This window comes from Geotrypetes seraphini, chromosome 5 (assembly GCF_902459505.1).
Source record: "Geotrypetes seraphini chromosome 5, aGeoSer1.1, whole genome shotgun sequence".
NCBI lineage: Eukaryota > Metazoa > Chordata > Amphibia > Gymnophiona > Dermophiidae > Geotrypetes > Geotrypetes seraphini.
In genome coordinates this window covers 271977368-271992672 of record NC_047088.1, presented here as the reverse complement: position 1 = coordinate 271992672, position 15305 = coordinate 271977368, and the positions used below count along the sequence as shown (strand labels likewise).

Genomic DNA, 15305 nt, shown 5'->3' with positions numbered 1-15305 from the left:
AGAACAGGGTTGGGAACCACTGCTCTAGGGTATACATATTCAGGGCTTCCAGTCTCTCCTCATACGTCTTCTGGCGCAAGCCTCCTATCATTTTTGTCGCTCTCCTCTGGACTGCCTCATGTCTTCTTATGTCCTTCGCCAGATACGGTTTCCAAAACTGAACACAATACTCCAAATGGGGCCTCACCAATGACCTGTACAGGGGCATCAACACCTTCTTCCTTCTACTGGCTACGCCTCTCTTTATACAGCCCAGCATCCTTCTGGCACCAGCCACTGCCTTGTCACACTGTTTTTTCGCCTTTAGATCTTCGGACAATATCACCCCGAGGTCCCTCTCCCCGTCCGTGCATATCATCTTCTCACCTCCCAGCATATACGGTTCCTTCCGATTTATTAATCCCCAAATGCATTACTCTGCATTTCTTTGCATTGAATTTTAGTTGCCAGGCATTAGACCATTCCTCTAACTTTTGCAGATCCTTTCTCATATTTTCCACTCCCTCTTCGATGTCTACTCTGTTACAAATCTTGGTATCATCTGCAAAAAGGCATACTTTTCCTTCTAATCCTTCAGCAATGTCACTCAAGCATATTGAACAGGATCGGCCCCAGCATCAAACCCTGAGGGACTCCACTACTCACCTTTCCTTCCTTCGAGCGACTTTCATTAACCACCATCCTCTGGCATCTGTCCAACAGCCAGTTTCTAACCCAGTTCACCACTTTGGGTCCTAACTTCAGCCCTTCAAGTTTGTTCAACAATCTCCTATGAGGAACTGTATCAACGGCTTTGCTGAAATCTAAGTAAATTACATCTAGCATATGTCCTTGATCCAGCTCTCTGGTCACCCAATCAAAAAATTCAATCAGGTTTGTTTGGCATGATTTACCTTTTGTAAAGCCATGTTGCCTCGGATCCTGTAACCCATTAGATTCAAGGAAGTGCACTATCCTTTCTTTCAGCAACACTTCCATTATTTTTCCAACAACTGAAGTGAGGCTTACCGGTCTGTAGTTTCCTGCTTCATCCCTGTGATCACTTATGTGAATAGAGACCACATCCACTCTCCTCTAATCCCCAGGAACCACTCCCTTCTCCAGAGATTTGTTGATATTGAACAGGATTGGCTCCAGTACCGAACCCTGAGGGACTCCACTATTCACCTTTCCTTCCTCCAAGCAACTTCCATTAACCACCACCCACTGGTGTCTGTCCGACAGCCAGTTTCTAACCCAGTTCACCACTTTGGGTCCTAACTTCAGCCCTTCAAGTTTGTTCAAGAGCCTCCTATGAGGAACCGTATCAAATAAGCTAGTTAGCTTTTGTTTTGATTGGCTGAAAACTTATCTTTCTCTCATTTCTACAATATCCACACCCCCTTTTACTTTCTCACCTCATCTCCTCCACATTCCCTCCTTCTACAGAAATATTAGGCCTTTCTCAGTAGGTTCTAAGCATCTGTTTCTTTTGCTGTTAGTAATTCAATTTAAATCTTCCAGACACCATTCACGCACCCCCCTAATCAGAAGCGTCAAATGCAAAAAAATGTACGATGGCCTACTGGCCACGCAGGCAGCGAAACTTGACCACCAACTATCCAATCTACTGATCACGACACCAGACTACAAAACTTTCAGAAAAGAAATAAAATCCCTGCTATTCAAGAAATCCATCAATACAAACTAACACCGCAGGAAGCATTTCAATCCCCCGAAGTAACCCACTCAACTTTGTAACTCTTCTGTAAATGTCTAGATAACCTCTTATGTAATCCGCCTTGAACCGGAAGGTAATGGCGGAATATAAATCACTAATGTAATGTAATGTATCTACCTTTATCTCTCTCAGCATCTCCCTGTGTCCCTGCCATCACAAAGACTACAACATCAGCTAGCAAGGCTTACCTGCTCAAACATGAAAGCAAACTCCAAGCCTTCTTCAGGAACATTCTCAGTGTCCAGATAACAGTAGAGCTTAAAATAGAGCTTCTTCTCATCTTCTTCCTTTTCATTTCTTACTCTGAAAAAAAGTACAGATGAAGAAAACTCAGGAGAAGTGATTGTAAAAGCTTGCTAACAGAACATAGGAACATAATCATTGTCATAATGCATCAGACCAAAGGTTTGATGCATTACATGAAATAAGGACTGAGTGATTGATGCTGACAGGGAAAGAGAATGTCACGGTGACAGAATTTGTCACCGTCCCCGCAGATAACCATGGGAAACCATCCCCATGCTATTCTTTAAGGAGAGAGGGAAGAATGGTCACAACCACTGATCTTTAAGCCTTGCACTGAAAAATGCTGGTGTAGAAGGATTGAGGTTGAGATAGACACTAAAGAATGACACAAGATGGTTTCCCGCGATTATCTGCAGGGATGGTGGTAGGGACAGATTTTGTCACCATGTCAAACTCACCCCAAAATTCTTCTACGCTGCCTCCAGAAATCCCTCCCTCCAATTATGCTCCCAAACTTTCTCCAAAGCAGCACATCTATATGCACTTTTCTTAGCTTGCCCTAGTAATTCAACATAAAAAATCCCTCAACCAAGAATCCAAATCTTTTTTAAAGTGACATTAACTGCTTTAACATCTTCTAGGAATGAGTTCCAGCGCTAAGCTATATTCGAATGAAAAAAATAGTAACATACATAGTCATATAATAGTATACTAGTCTTATAGCCCGTTACATTAACGGGTGCTAGAATATATGTGTGTGTGTGTCTCTATTTCTTTCTCTCTCTCTCTCTCTCTCTCCTTAGCCGCTTTCTTTCTTTCTGTCTTTCTTTTTCCTTGGCTGTCCATCACCACCCCTTGCCTGCTCCCCCTGTCCATTCTCCCTTCCTTTTACCTCCCCTGTGTCCACCACCACCCCTTCACAGCTCTCCTTATGCAGCAGCAGGCCTTCTCCCTTTGTTTTACCTCCCCCCTGTCCAGCAGCACCTTCCTTCTCCCCCTGTCCAACATTAGGCATCCGTTCCTTTTTCTTCACCCCCCCGTCCATCAGCACCTCTTTCCTTCTCACCTTGTCCAGCAGTAGGCGTCCCTTCCTTTTTCTCCCCCCCTCCTCCTTCTTATCCCTATGATACACTTACCTTGCTCTGCCTCTGATCAGAGGCTCCCGACAGCCGCCTAGTTGCACCCATTGGAAAAGTTCCCTCTGCAGCATCCTGCACCCCTCCTGACGCGACTCCCGCTGTCTTTCTTTCTGTCTGTCTCTGTCCCTGGCCCTCTTTGTCTGTTTGTCTTTCTGTACATCTCCCTGCCCCTGTGTCTTTCTTCTTTTCTTTCTGTCTCCCTTCCTCCCTCTGTCTGTCCGAAGCAGCATTCCCTCCCCCTCCATTTCCCTCCCCCTACACCAGTTCCCTGTGCACCTGTCCCTGTGTCTTTCTTCTTTTCTTTCTGTCTCCCTTCCTCCCTCTGTCTGTCCAAAGCAGCATTCCCTCCCCCTCCATTTCCCTCCCCCCACACCAGTTCCCTGTGCACCTTCCCCTGTGTCTTTCTTATTGTAGCGTTTCCTCTACCCCCTTTCCCTTCCCACAGTCGCGACTACAAACGTGGGCCTGAGTCCTTTGCCGCCCCCCCCCCCTTCCCTTCCCTTACCGCGGGCCCGACTGACGATTTAAGCAGCGTGTTCAGCAGTCTTCACACGCTGCTTCAGGTCCTTCTACTGCCCTGATTTACTCTGGCACGTCTGGAGCAAATCAGGGCAGTAGAAGGGCCCGAAGCAGCGTGTGAAGACTGCTGCACACGCTGCTTAAATCGCCAGTCACGCCTGCGGTAAGGGAAGAGGGGGGGCGGCAAATGACTCGGGTCCCGGGCAGCGGAAAGTTGCTGGGCGCCTCGGTGGGGGCGCTGAGTGGCCGCGAACCCTCTCCTCCCAGACCCTCCCCCCCAGAGGAACAGCCGCTGGCTTCGGCGTCTTCTATCCACTGCGGCCAACCCTAGCGGAAACAGGAAGTAGTCAGAGAGGCCGGGCCGCAGTGGACAGAAGACAGCAAAGCCAGCGTTAGCGCAGTGCAGCGCTTTTCTCTTTATTTTTAAAAGCGGGTGAGCCAGCGAGAAGGAGGAGGAGGTGGTGGTTTTGGCAGTGAGTGAGGGCGGGAGGGGTGGGAGTCACCGGCTGTGCTGTGCTTTCCCGATCTGTCCGCCGCATACGCACTCTGGCCACGGACCTACGGATCAGGGATTACAGATCACGCAGGTCTGAGTGAGCATGCGCGGCTAGCTTTTTATTATATAGGATGATGAATTTGCAACCTATTACAAAGTAACATAGTAAATGACAGCAGATAAAGTTACCTGTAGAGATCATCCAGGATGCCCCACAAGATAAGCTCATAAGGTAGGAAGGGATACTATGTATCCACACTTGAACTTGATTTGTCCTTGCCATTTTCAGGGCACAGACAGCGGAAGTCTGCCTAGCACTGACTTTGCTTCTCATTTACTGGTGTTACCATCTATTCACTGCTATGCTTGGATTCCTTTGTGTTTATCTCATTGTGATACAAATGAGAAACGAATGGAATGTGAGGAATATTAATATTGAGTGAGATTGCCTTGAATACGAGCCAGGCTAGGTGTTTCTAACACATACTGATTGGTGATTATCAGTTCAGCATGCAGGTAGCATGCGTTGGATTATCCAATCCACAATGAGGGGATGGGTACTCAGTACAATATAAATAGTGCTTTCCCAGAAAAAAAGGTAGGGACGTTTCCACTGCTGACGAGCTGTGTGATGACATATTGATTAAGCCTCTTGTTCGTGGTCCCCCGACAGAGTGATGATGCAATAACCGGTAATGTATTGATTCAAACTCTGTACTTAATCAATGATTATGGCTAGAAATACTATATTTATGTAATAAAACTTAATTTGTATACTATTTCGAACTCCTGATATTCTTCTCAGTGAGGAAAAGTGACTGAAGGGGTTTTTTTTTTTTTGAAAACCCCTTTTAAATAGTAATACATTAGTTGGCGTAGTCGGCAGGATTTCTCGAAAGGAAACTTGAGCGCTTTTGTGATACAAGAATGTTCAGGAAAAAACTTGAACGCTCTTGTGATACAGGAATGTTCAGGAAAAAAGAGAAATCCTCAAAAGAACCTATAGAGGTGCCCGGCTAGACCGAGGCACCGTATAATTTGATAGCACAAGAACTAGCCACTAATCATGGATTAGCAGAGTCATGGGAAAAGGTTCTGGGAAGGGCAGAACCAATTGATCTTGTACAAGCTTTAGAAAAATGCCCCAATAAATCGGGTGATGTAGTTGCTCTAGCTCGAAGGAGCTGGGTATTAACTTCTGCATACCGTATAGTGCACATGCGGTTGCAAACAGCAGTTCAGGAAAAAATTAAAGCAGAACGGGCGCAGGTGGAAGCAGAGAGGCGTTGTCTTATGCTGGAATGTAGTGGTAAGCTTTTAAGAGATAAGTTAGATCACTATCAAAAGATAGCTGAGGAATCTGCAGTTTATATTGCTGCCACAAAATATAAGAAAAGGCACGGTCGAATAAATAGGATAAAGGTGCAGAAACATATTGCGGCCGCTACAGTAAATTGGGACCCTAGTAAGTGGGACGGGGATGTTTGGGATAGTACTGACTCGGATGATGGATGGGATTGGGACGATTGTCCAGGAGGACCTCGGTGTCCTGATCCAGAAATAGATCCCCCCGTTGGTGTAAGTAACCCATCGGTAAAACCAGTAACTAGACAAAAACATCAGACCACTTATGGACCAGATAGGCAGGATAAAAGAGGGGGGGATGGACAAAGAATCCCGGTACGGAATAGGGATGGTGTGATATTGAATGTGGATGGGACACCCGCAGCGGAGGGGGATCAGGTGATGTATGAGACTGAATTGGTGCCCCATGTGCAAGCAAGAGAAAGTAGAGGATTTCACTCAGGCAGAGGTCGACGATATATTGGGAAGATTTAGGCAAAGAAGTGGGGAAGGAGATATGAAATGGGTGGTACGGTTAATGGATACGGGAGCAACTGGGGTAACTTTGGATAAAGGAGATGTACATAAATTTTACACTGTGACGCGAGACCCTATAGTAACACGGGCGATGCGTACACACTTTGAAGGAAGAAATGGGGAAAATATTACTTTGGCGGGACTCATTATTTATGGGATGAGGGATAAATATCCAACTGAAGGGGATATTCCTGCAAATGATAGACCTTGGTTTGCCTTGAAAGATGGGATTGAAAGGGTGAAAGAGGAAGCAATGCGTAGTTCGCTACACATCTTAGATGTCACAGAGGATCCTTATGTAATCCCTGTAACTGCGGGATTTAGGAATAGGGTATTAAAAAATACGCCCCCAGCATACAAGGCTGTGATGATGACCCTGTTATTATCATTAACTGGGGAGCAGGTCTCTGTCTTATTAGATAGAATGATAGAATTGCAAGATATGGGGGAATGGTCAAAAAATGAAGGAACTAATATGGAAAGAAGAAGAGAAATAAGACCTCCCCCCAGACATCCTCAATTTACGAGTAACAGTCATGAGGGGAGGGTATCGAGGAAGGAAATGTTTCAAGCTTTAATAAAGGCAGGAGTAAACAAGGAAAAAATAGATGGGGCAGATACTGGAGTATTATGGGGACTCTATAAGCAAAAAGTGTTAAACAGGAAGGTGACTAAAGAAATGTCGAAAGAAAAGAAAGAGAAAGGAAAAGGTGAAAGGAAGGAGGTAGAAAAACCAAAACTTCCAGATTGGGAACAGTATAAGGATCTGTACCCCTAGAAGGAATTGGCGGTAGCAATGGCCTCGCAAATTAAGGATTACATGATGGTGACTCCAACAGCCCTCCTCCAGTGACAGAGGATTCAGAATAGGTAGCGAGCCGAACTCCTATGTGGATAAAACCAGATGAACGTCCATATGTTCAATTAGGAATACATTGGAAGGGAGGAAATGTACAACGGGTTCCTGCTCTAATTGATACTGGGGCGGAGGCTACCTTAATATATGGGAATCCACAAAAATTCAAAGGGCCAAAAATAAAAATTTCGGGGTTAGGAGGAAAAGTAACGGAGGGTGTGCAAACTAAAGTGACACTGAAATTGGGAAATTTGCCTCTGCGGAAATGTACGGTCATCATAGTACCCATACCGGAGTACATAATAGGAATGGACATTTTAAAAGGGATGACACTACATTTACCAGAGGGGAAATATGCCTTTGCAGTGAGAAAGTCCTCAATAGAAGCTTGTCCGATATTGGTAGGTAAGGTAAAAATGACCCCAGTACATATACCTCCGGCCACCAAATTAATTGCAATGAAACAATACCGAATCCCGGGAGGGCATAAGGAAATTACAGAAACTATAAGGGAAATGGTGGAGGCAGGGGTGATGGTACCTATCATCACCGCCTGGAATAATCCGGTGTGGCCAGTCAAGAAGAGTGACGGCACATGGAGAATGACCGTGGATTATCGTCAACTAAATAAATTTACCCCGCCACTTACGGCTGCAGTCCCTGATACGATAGGGATTATTGAAAGGATTCAGGGACATAATGGGGAATGGTATGCCGTAATTGATTTAGCCAACGCATTCTTCACTATCCCTATTGAAGAACGTGCCCAATCTCAGTTTGCATTCACATGGCAAGGAAGGCAATTTACTTTTACTAGGCTACCACAGGGATGGTTACATAGTCCTACCATTTGTCATTGAATAGTAGCGGAACATTTAGATGAATTTCAGAAGTTCCCATCTATATAAATTTCTCATTACATCGACGACATATTGATACAGGGAACAACGAAGGAAGAGGTGCAAGGGCAGTTAGATTTATTAATTGACCATATGAAAAAGAAGGGATGGGAAATAAATCCAACAAAAATACAAGGATCGGCAACATCGGTAAAATTTTTAGGAATTCAGTGGAATAGAGGGCATAGGGAAATCACAGAGAAAGCAAAACGAAAAATATTAGATTTTCCTACTCCAAAGAATAAGCAGGAGATGCAATCATACATTGGTTTATTTGGATTTTGGAGACAACATATTCCACATTTGAGTCAACTACTGAGCCCATTATACAAGGTAACTCGTAAAAAAATATGCGTTTATGTGGGGAGAAGAACAGCAGGTTGCTTTTGAAAATGCTAAACAAGCCATACAGACAGCTGTAGATTTGTGGCCCATGAGAGAAGGGGAAGTGGAATTACATGTATCTATTAATCAAATGCATGCTAATTGGTCATTATGGCAAAAACAAAGTGGAAAACGGGTACCATTAGGATTCTGGAACAGGAAATTCCCGGAAGCAGGTGAAAAATATATTCCCTTCGAAAAACAACTTTTAGCATGTTATTGGGCGTTGGCTGAGACCGAACAGATTACATTAGGTCATACAGTACTATTGCGACCACAAATTCCAATTATGCAATGGGTAATGTCTGATCCCAAGACAAATAGAGTAGGACATGCTCAGGAACAAAGTATTATTAAATGGAAATGGTATATTTCCCAAAGAGCTAAAATAGGTGAGCATGGGGTAGCTACTTTGCATGAAAAAATAGCTAATATTCCTAACGGAGAGCTGGAAATCATAAAGCCAGTATATACTCATGAATCCCCAGTGAAATGGGGAGTGGGATTTGATAATCTCACGTCAGAACAACAAAAACATGCTTGGTTCACAGATGGGTCTGCCAAATATGTGGGGGGAGAGCGGAAATGGAAAAGTGTGGCCTATAACCCTAAAACTGATACTACCCTGGTGATGGAGGGAAAAGGAATGAGCAGTCAATACGCTGAATTGATGGCGGTAGTCACTGCTTTAAGGAAAGAAAGAGGAGGGGAATGTCATCTTTTTACTGACTCCTGGTCGGTCGCTAATGGTCTTGCTACATGGTTAATGGGGTGGAAGTCCCATAATTGGCTAATTCATGGTAAGGAACTGTGGGGTAAAGAATTGTGGCAAGACATAGAAGAAATTGTACAGGAGACAACCGTGTCAGTATTTCATGTAGATGCACATATGCCTGTTGATTCAATGGAACGATTGTTTAATTCCCAAGCAGATGCTGCAGCTGCCATTTCTGTAACAACTACTAATGAAATTCCTAAGGTGGAAGAATGGTTGGAAGGTACAGCCATTTGGGCACATCAGAAAAGTGGACATCTTGGAGAAAAAGCTACTTACAGATATACGTGTGCCTTGGAATCCTTGGGATATGGTATGGGGTAAGAGGCGCTGCCCCAGGACAACGTATTACAATTAAAGAAGGGGTCGTTACGTCATGGAGATGGAAGCATTCTTCAATGAATCGGAAGCAAGATAACTTCACTTGCAGTGCTAATTCCAGATGTATCATTGCAAATGTGACAATAAAAGACCATACATGGATTACAGAAATTAAAAGCAATGAACACACTAGACCAATCGCCCAATACGTATTATATGAGGGACTAAACACTACCTTGAATATAACTGCAGAAGTGCTAGTCCTGTGTTGTCAAACAGAAGAATTTATGACATGGAACAGTTCGACCCAGAGGTATTTTGTTACAAACAATTGTACTACATATAATGGAACACAAATGAATATTACTGTAAATAGGTCTTATGTAGTATGTACTAATGCCACGGAAATTTATAATAGATCAATGTGGGTAGAATATGTGGTATTCATAAAAAATGATACGGCAAAGGTAGATCCGGGACAAATAAAGAGATTACCATCCACATGTGAAATGGTAGGTCAACATGCACAAAAATTTAATGTGATGTTTGAAATATCATTTCCTCCCTCTTCTCAGTGTTCATACCGAGGAAGGAGAGCATGGTATGATACGTTAATGGGGGGATATGGTACCATCACAGGTACTTTAAACACATTTGATATTGAAACATTGGCCAATAGATTACATAAGGCGGGAAGTAATATTAATGATGCTTTGACTGTAGCTGCAAAATGGATGCCTACCATATGGCAATCTGTATTATTACAGACAGGGGTCGATAATCAATTACTTAACCTAGCAAATGCCACAGCGGATATTGAATATATAATTGATCAGAAGGTTTCCAACATAATTAATTGGACTTTATGTACGTTACAAACAATGCAGCAACAACAACAAAAAGGAATTTTTCAATCTAAGTTAATGACTGGAAATGAGCAGATATGGAGGACCGTGTTTAATAAAACTATACCAAAAACCTTTTGGATACAATTTCAAGCACCAGAAGTACAATGTAATGATACTCACTGCATAGGAATGTTTAAAATGTATAATGCTACAAAAAATTATTATGTGTAAATATGTAGTGTTACCCCTCATACTAGGGGAACCTCAGAAGCAATTTTTCTGGGCACCTAAATTTAATGGACAAATGATTGATGTGAATAACAAAACTCATGATTTAACATTTTGTGACTCCACTTTGCAAGGGCGAATTTGTAAATTACAATCAATAGTATATGAACCATGTTTACTACAAAATACTGTAAATGTGTGTGAATGGACTATATTACCGATAACTTATCAGTATATGATTGAAATAGCACCACGCGTAATATGTGTGGTGACTAATGAGCCAATAATACCAAAAATGATAGTACCCTTTGTAGGATGCTTACATAATATGTCAACACTTCTTTGGCAGAATCAAACTTATGTTTTAACACCTGATATAGGACTTAGAACAAATCTACTCTGAGAAAACAACTTTTCCGTTCCAAATTGGGATTTGAAGTTGGAAAAGTTAAAAGCAATAATACAAAGGTCCCGTATGATAAATCAGTCCATAAGGAATTTGAACAAAAGTATAATAGAGCACCAGATTAGTACCACCATTGTAGCAGAACAAATTATTAATATTGGATCCACAATTGCGGATGCGACATCGCATCACTGGTGGGATGTCACATTAGAAAGAGGGACACCCATAGTTAGGAGGACCGCAACAACTGCGCTGAACTTCAAGAAAGGGAACTACGTTGCTATGAGGGAAATGGTGGGGAGGAAGCTCAGAAACATCTTTAGGATGGAGACTGTGGGAAGCGCCTGGACCCTATTCAGGGACACCCTGCAGGAAGCACAGAGAATGTACGTCCCCAATTTCAGGAAAGGCTGCAAGAACAAGCGATCAAAGGACCCGGTTTGGATGTCAATAGAAGTAAAGAGGGCGATAAATGACAAAAAAGTATCTTTCCGGAGATGGAAAAAGGACCCAACGGAGGAAAACCACCAGGCGCATAGGAAATGCCAAAAGGAATGCCACCAAGAGGTTAGAAAAGCAAAAGGAAAATACGAAGAGGGGCTGGCCAAGGAGGCGAAAAACTTCAAGGCATTCTTCAGTTACGTTAAGGGGAAGCGACCAGCGAGAGAGGAGGTAGGGCCGTTGGATGATGGGGACAGGAAGGGAGTGATTAAGGAGGATAAAGAGGTAGCTGAGAGGTTGAACACGTTCTTCTCGTCGGTTTTCACGAGCGAAGACAAATCTAATATACCAGACTCAGAGGAGCTCATGAGTGAGGAACAGGCTGAAAAATTAGAGCACATAGAGGTAAGTAGGGAGGATGTCCTCAAACAGATAGACAGGTTAAAATGCGGCAAATCACCGGGCCCGGACGGGATCCATCCAAGGGTTCTGAAGGAACTAAGACAGGAAATAGCGGGCGCAATACAACATGTTTGCAACCTATCCTTGAAAACTGGTGAGGTGCCAGAGGACTGGAAATTGGCAAATGTCACACCCATCTTCAAGAAGGGATCGAGGGGTGACCCCGGGAACTACAGGCCGGTGAGCTTGACTTCAATTATAGGGAAGATGGTGGAAGCTATGATCAAGGACGGCATTTGCGAGCACATCGAGAGAAATGGCCTACTGAGAACAAGCCAGCACGGATTCTGTAAGGGAAGGTCGTGCCTAACGAACCTTCTGTACTTCTTTGAGGGAATAAGCAGTCGGGTGGACAATGGGGAGACCATAGACATCATTTACCTCGACTTTCAAAAGGCTTTCGACAAGGTGCCACATGAAAGGCTACTTAAGAAGCTGTGGAACCACGGGGTGGGAGGGGATGTGCACAGATGGATCAAGCACTGGTTGTCAGAAAGACTGCAGAGGGTTGGAGTAAAGGGTCAATATTCTGACTGGCGGGGAGTCACGAGCGGTGTGCCACAGGGATCGGTGCTGGGGCCCTTACTCTTTAACATATTCATCAATGACCTGGAAAAGGATGCAAAGTGTGAGGTTATAAAATTCGCAGACGATACCAAACTGTGCGGCAGAGTTACGACCAGGGAGGAGTGTGAGGACCTACAAAGGGACCTGGATAAGCTGGAAGACTGGGCAAACAAATGGCAAATGCGCTTCAACGTGGACAAATGCAAGGTCATGCATATAGGGAAAAAGAACCCGTTGTTCAGCTACAAATTAGGGGGGGTATTGTTGGGAGACAGCAGACTCGAGAGAGACTTGGGTGTGCTGGTGGATGCATCACTGAAGCCATCTGCACAGTGCGCAGCAGCCTCGAAAAAAGCCAACAGGATGCTGGGCATCATAAAGAAGGGCATAGCAACCAGAACACGGGAAGTCATCATGCCATTGTATCGAGCGATGGTGCGTCCACATCTGGAATACTGCGTTCAGTATTGGTCGCCGCACCTCAAGAAGGACATGGCGGTACTTGAGAGAGTCCAAAGGAGAGCAACGAAATTGGTAAGAGGGCTGGAACACTGCTCATACGCCGAGAGGCTGGATAGGCTGGGGCTCTTCTCTCTGGAGAAAAGGAGGCTCAGGGGAGATATGATAGAGACCTTCAAGATCATGAGGGGCATAGAGAAGGTGGATAGGGACAGATTCTTCAGACTGAAGGGGACAGCAAATACAAGGGGGCATTCTGAGAAACTGAAGGGAGACAGGTTCAAAACAAATGCAAGGAAGTTTTTTTTCACCCAGAGGGTCGTGGACACTTGGAATGCACTACCGGAGGAAGTGATCAGGCAGAATACGGTACAAGGATTCAAACAGGGATTGGATGGATTCCTGAGGGATAAAGGGATCGTGGGATACTGAGGGAGGAACTGGGTAATAACACAAGTATAGGAAGTAAATCAGGTAATGAGTATAAACTAACCTGGTCGTGCATGTGCAAGACCGGAGGGCTAGGACTTCGATAGGAAGGCAGGACTTAAATGGGAAACCAAGGTGGCAAGGGAGCCCCTTCTGATGATTCAGACAGGTCTTGACCTGTTTTGGGCCGCCGCGGGAGCGGACTGCTGGGCGAGATGGACCTGTGGTCTGACCCGGCGGAGGCACTGCTTATGTTCTTATGTTCTTATGTGTTTCTGGGATATTCACCATCAGCCACTACCACTTTGAATTGGTTAATTCACCCTTTACTTATTCTGACCATAGTAGTGCTTGTTATGCTGTAAACCAACCCGGCCTACGATGGTATCCTATGGCAATATCACTCAATAAGGACCGAATGTGATACAAATGAGAAACGAATGGAATGTGAGGAATATTAATATTGAGTGAGATTGCCTTGAATACGTGGCAGTGGTTACAGGGAAAACACAAGTACTCTGAAAACACATACTGATTGGTGATCACAGAAGCACATCAGCCCAGCATGCACGAGCAGGCTAAGGTGTTTTTAACACATACTGATTGGTAAACATCAGATCATCACGCGTTCAGCATGCATCTGAATATCCAATCCACAAGGAGAGGATGGGTACTCAGCTATCCAATCCACAATGAGGGGATGGGTACTCAGCTCACGAGCCAGGCTAGGTGTTTCTAACACATACTGATTGGTGATTATCAGTTCAGCATGCAGGTAGCATGCGTTGGATTATCCAATCCACAATGAGGGGATGGGTACTCAGTACAATATAAATAGTGCTTTCCCAGAAAAAAAGGTAGGGACGTTTCCACTGCTGACGAGCTGTGTGATGACATATTGATTAAGCCTCTTGTTCGTGGTCCCCCGACAGAGTGATGATGCAATAACCGGTAATGTATTGATTCAAACTCTGTACTTAATCAATGATTATGGCTAGAAATACTATATTTATGTAATAAAACTTAATTTGTATACTATTTCGAACTCCTGATATTCTTCTCAGTGAGGAAAAGTGACTGAAGGGTTTTGTTTTTTATTTTTTTGAAAACCCCTTTTAAATAGTAATACACTCATGTATTTTTTTAATTCCATTACTGTTTTCATCACCACCTCCCATGGGAGGGCATTAGCAAAGCATTCGACAGCGTACCTCACCCCAGGTTGTTGAGCAAGATGAGCTCTGTAGGTTTGGGTGATACATTGACTACATAGGTGGGGGACTGGCTTGGAGGTAGACTTCAGAGGGTGGTGGTGAATGGCACCTCCTCCGAAGCGACGGAGGTAATCAGTGGAGTGCCACAGGGCTCGGTCTTGGGCCCGATTTTATTCAACATCTTCATAAGGGACTTGGCTGAGGGGCTTCAAGGTAAATTAACGTTATTCGCCGATGACACCAAACTATGCAATATAGTAGGCAAGAACACAACAGGGCCTGAGATTAAATCGATGCCCGACAGTATGACGCATGACCTTCTCCTACTGGAGCATTGGTCCAGGACCTGGCAACTAAGTTTCAATGCCAAAAAATGCAAGGTCATGCACCTTGGCAGCAAAAATCCATGCAAGACTTACACTCTTAATGGTGAGATCTAGAGAGAGCTGTAGCGGAACGAGACTTAGGGGTGATCATCAGTGAGGACATGAAGACTGCTAATCAAGTGGAGAAAGCTTCATCTAAGGCCAGACAAATCATAGGTTGCATACGCAGGAGTTTTGTTAGCCGTAAGCCCGAAGTCATAATGCCATTGTATAGGTCCATGGTGAGACCCCATCTGGAATACTGTGTACAATTCTGGAGGCCACATTACCGCAAAGATGTGCTGAGACTTGAGTCGGTCCAGCGAATGGCCACCCGGATGGTCTCAGGACTCGGAGATCTTCCGTATGAGGAACGGCTGAATAAGTTGCAGCTCTACACACTAGAGGAACGCAGGGAGAGGGGAGACATGATCGAGACGTTCAAATACCTCAAGCGCCGTATCGAGGTAGAGGAGGATATATTATTTTTCAAGGAACCCACGACAACACGAGGGCATCCTTGGAAAATCAGGGGAGGGAAATTAGTGACACCAGGAAATACTTCTTCATCAAGAGGGTGGTGAATCGATGGAATGGTCTTCCAATGCAGGTGATTGAGGCCAACAGCATGCCTGATTTTAAGACTAAAT

General features: G+C 44.3%; 1 protein-coding gene across 1 annotated transcript in view; it reads right to left on the bottom strand.

Annotated features, from left to right (window-relative positions):
* Positions 1-15305, bottom strand: part of LOC117360428 (unconventional myosin-X-like) — a 483786-nt gene that overhangs the window by 87323 nt on the left and 381158 nt on the right. The window contains exon 38 of the mRNA XM_033944140.1: positions 1909-2023. Within this exon, the coding sequence (XP_033800031.1) occupies positions 1909-2023 (115 nt within the window). The remainder of the gene's footprint in view (positions 1-1908; positions 2024-15305) is intronic.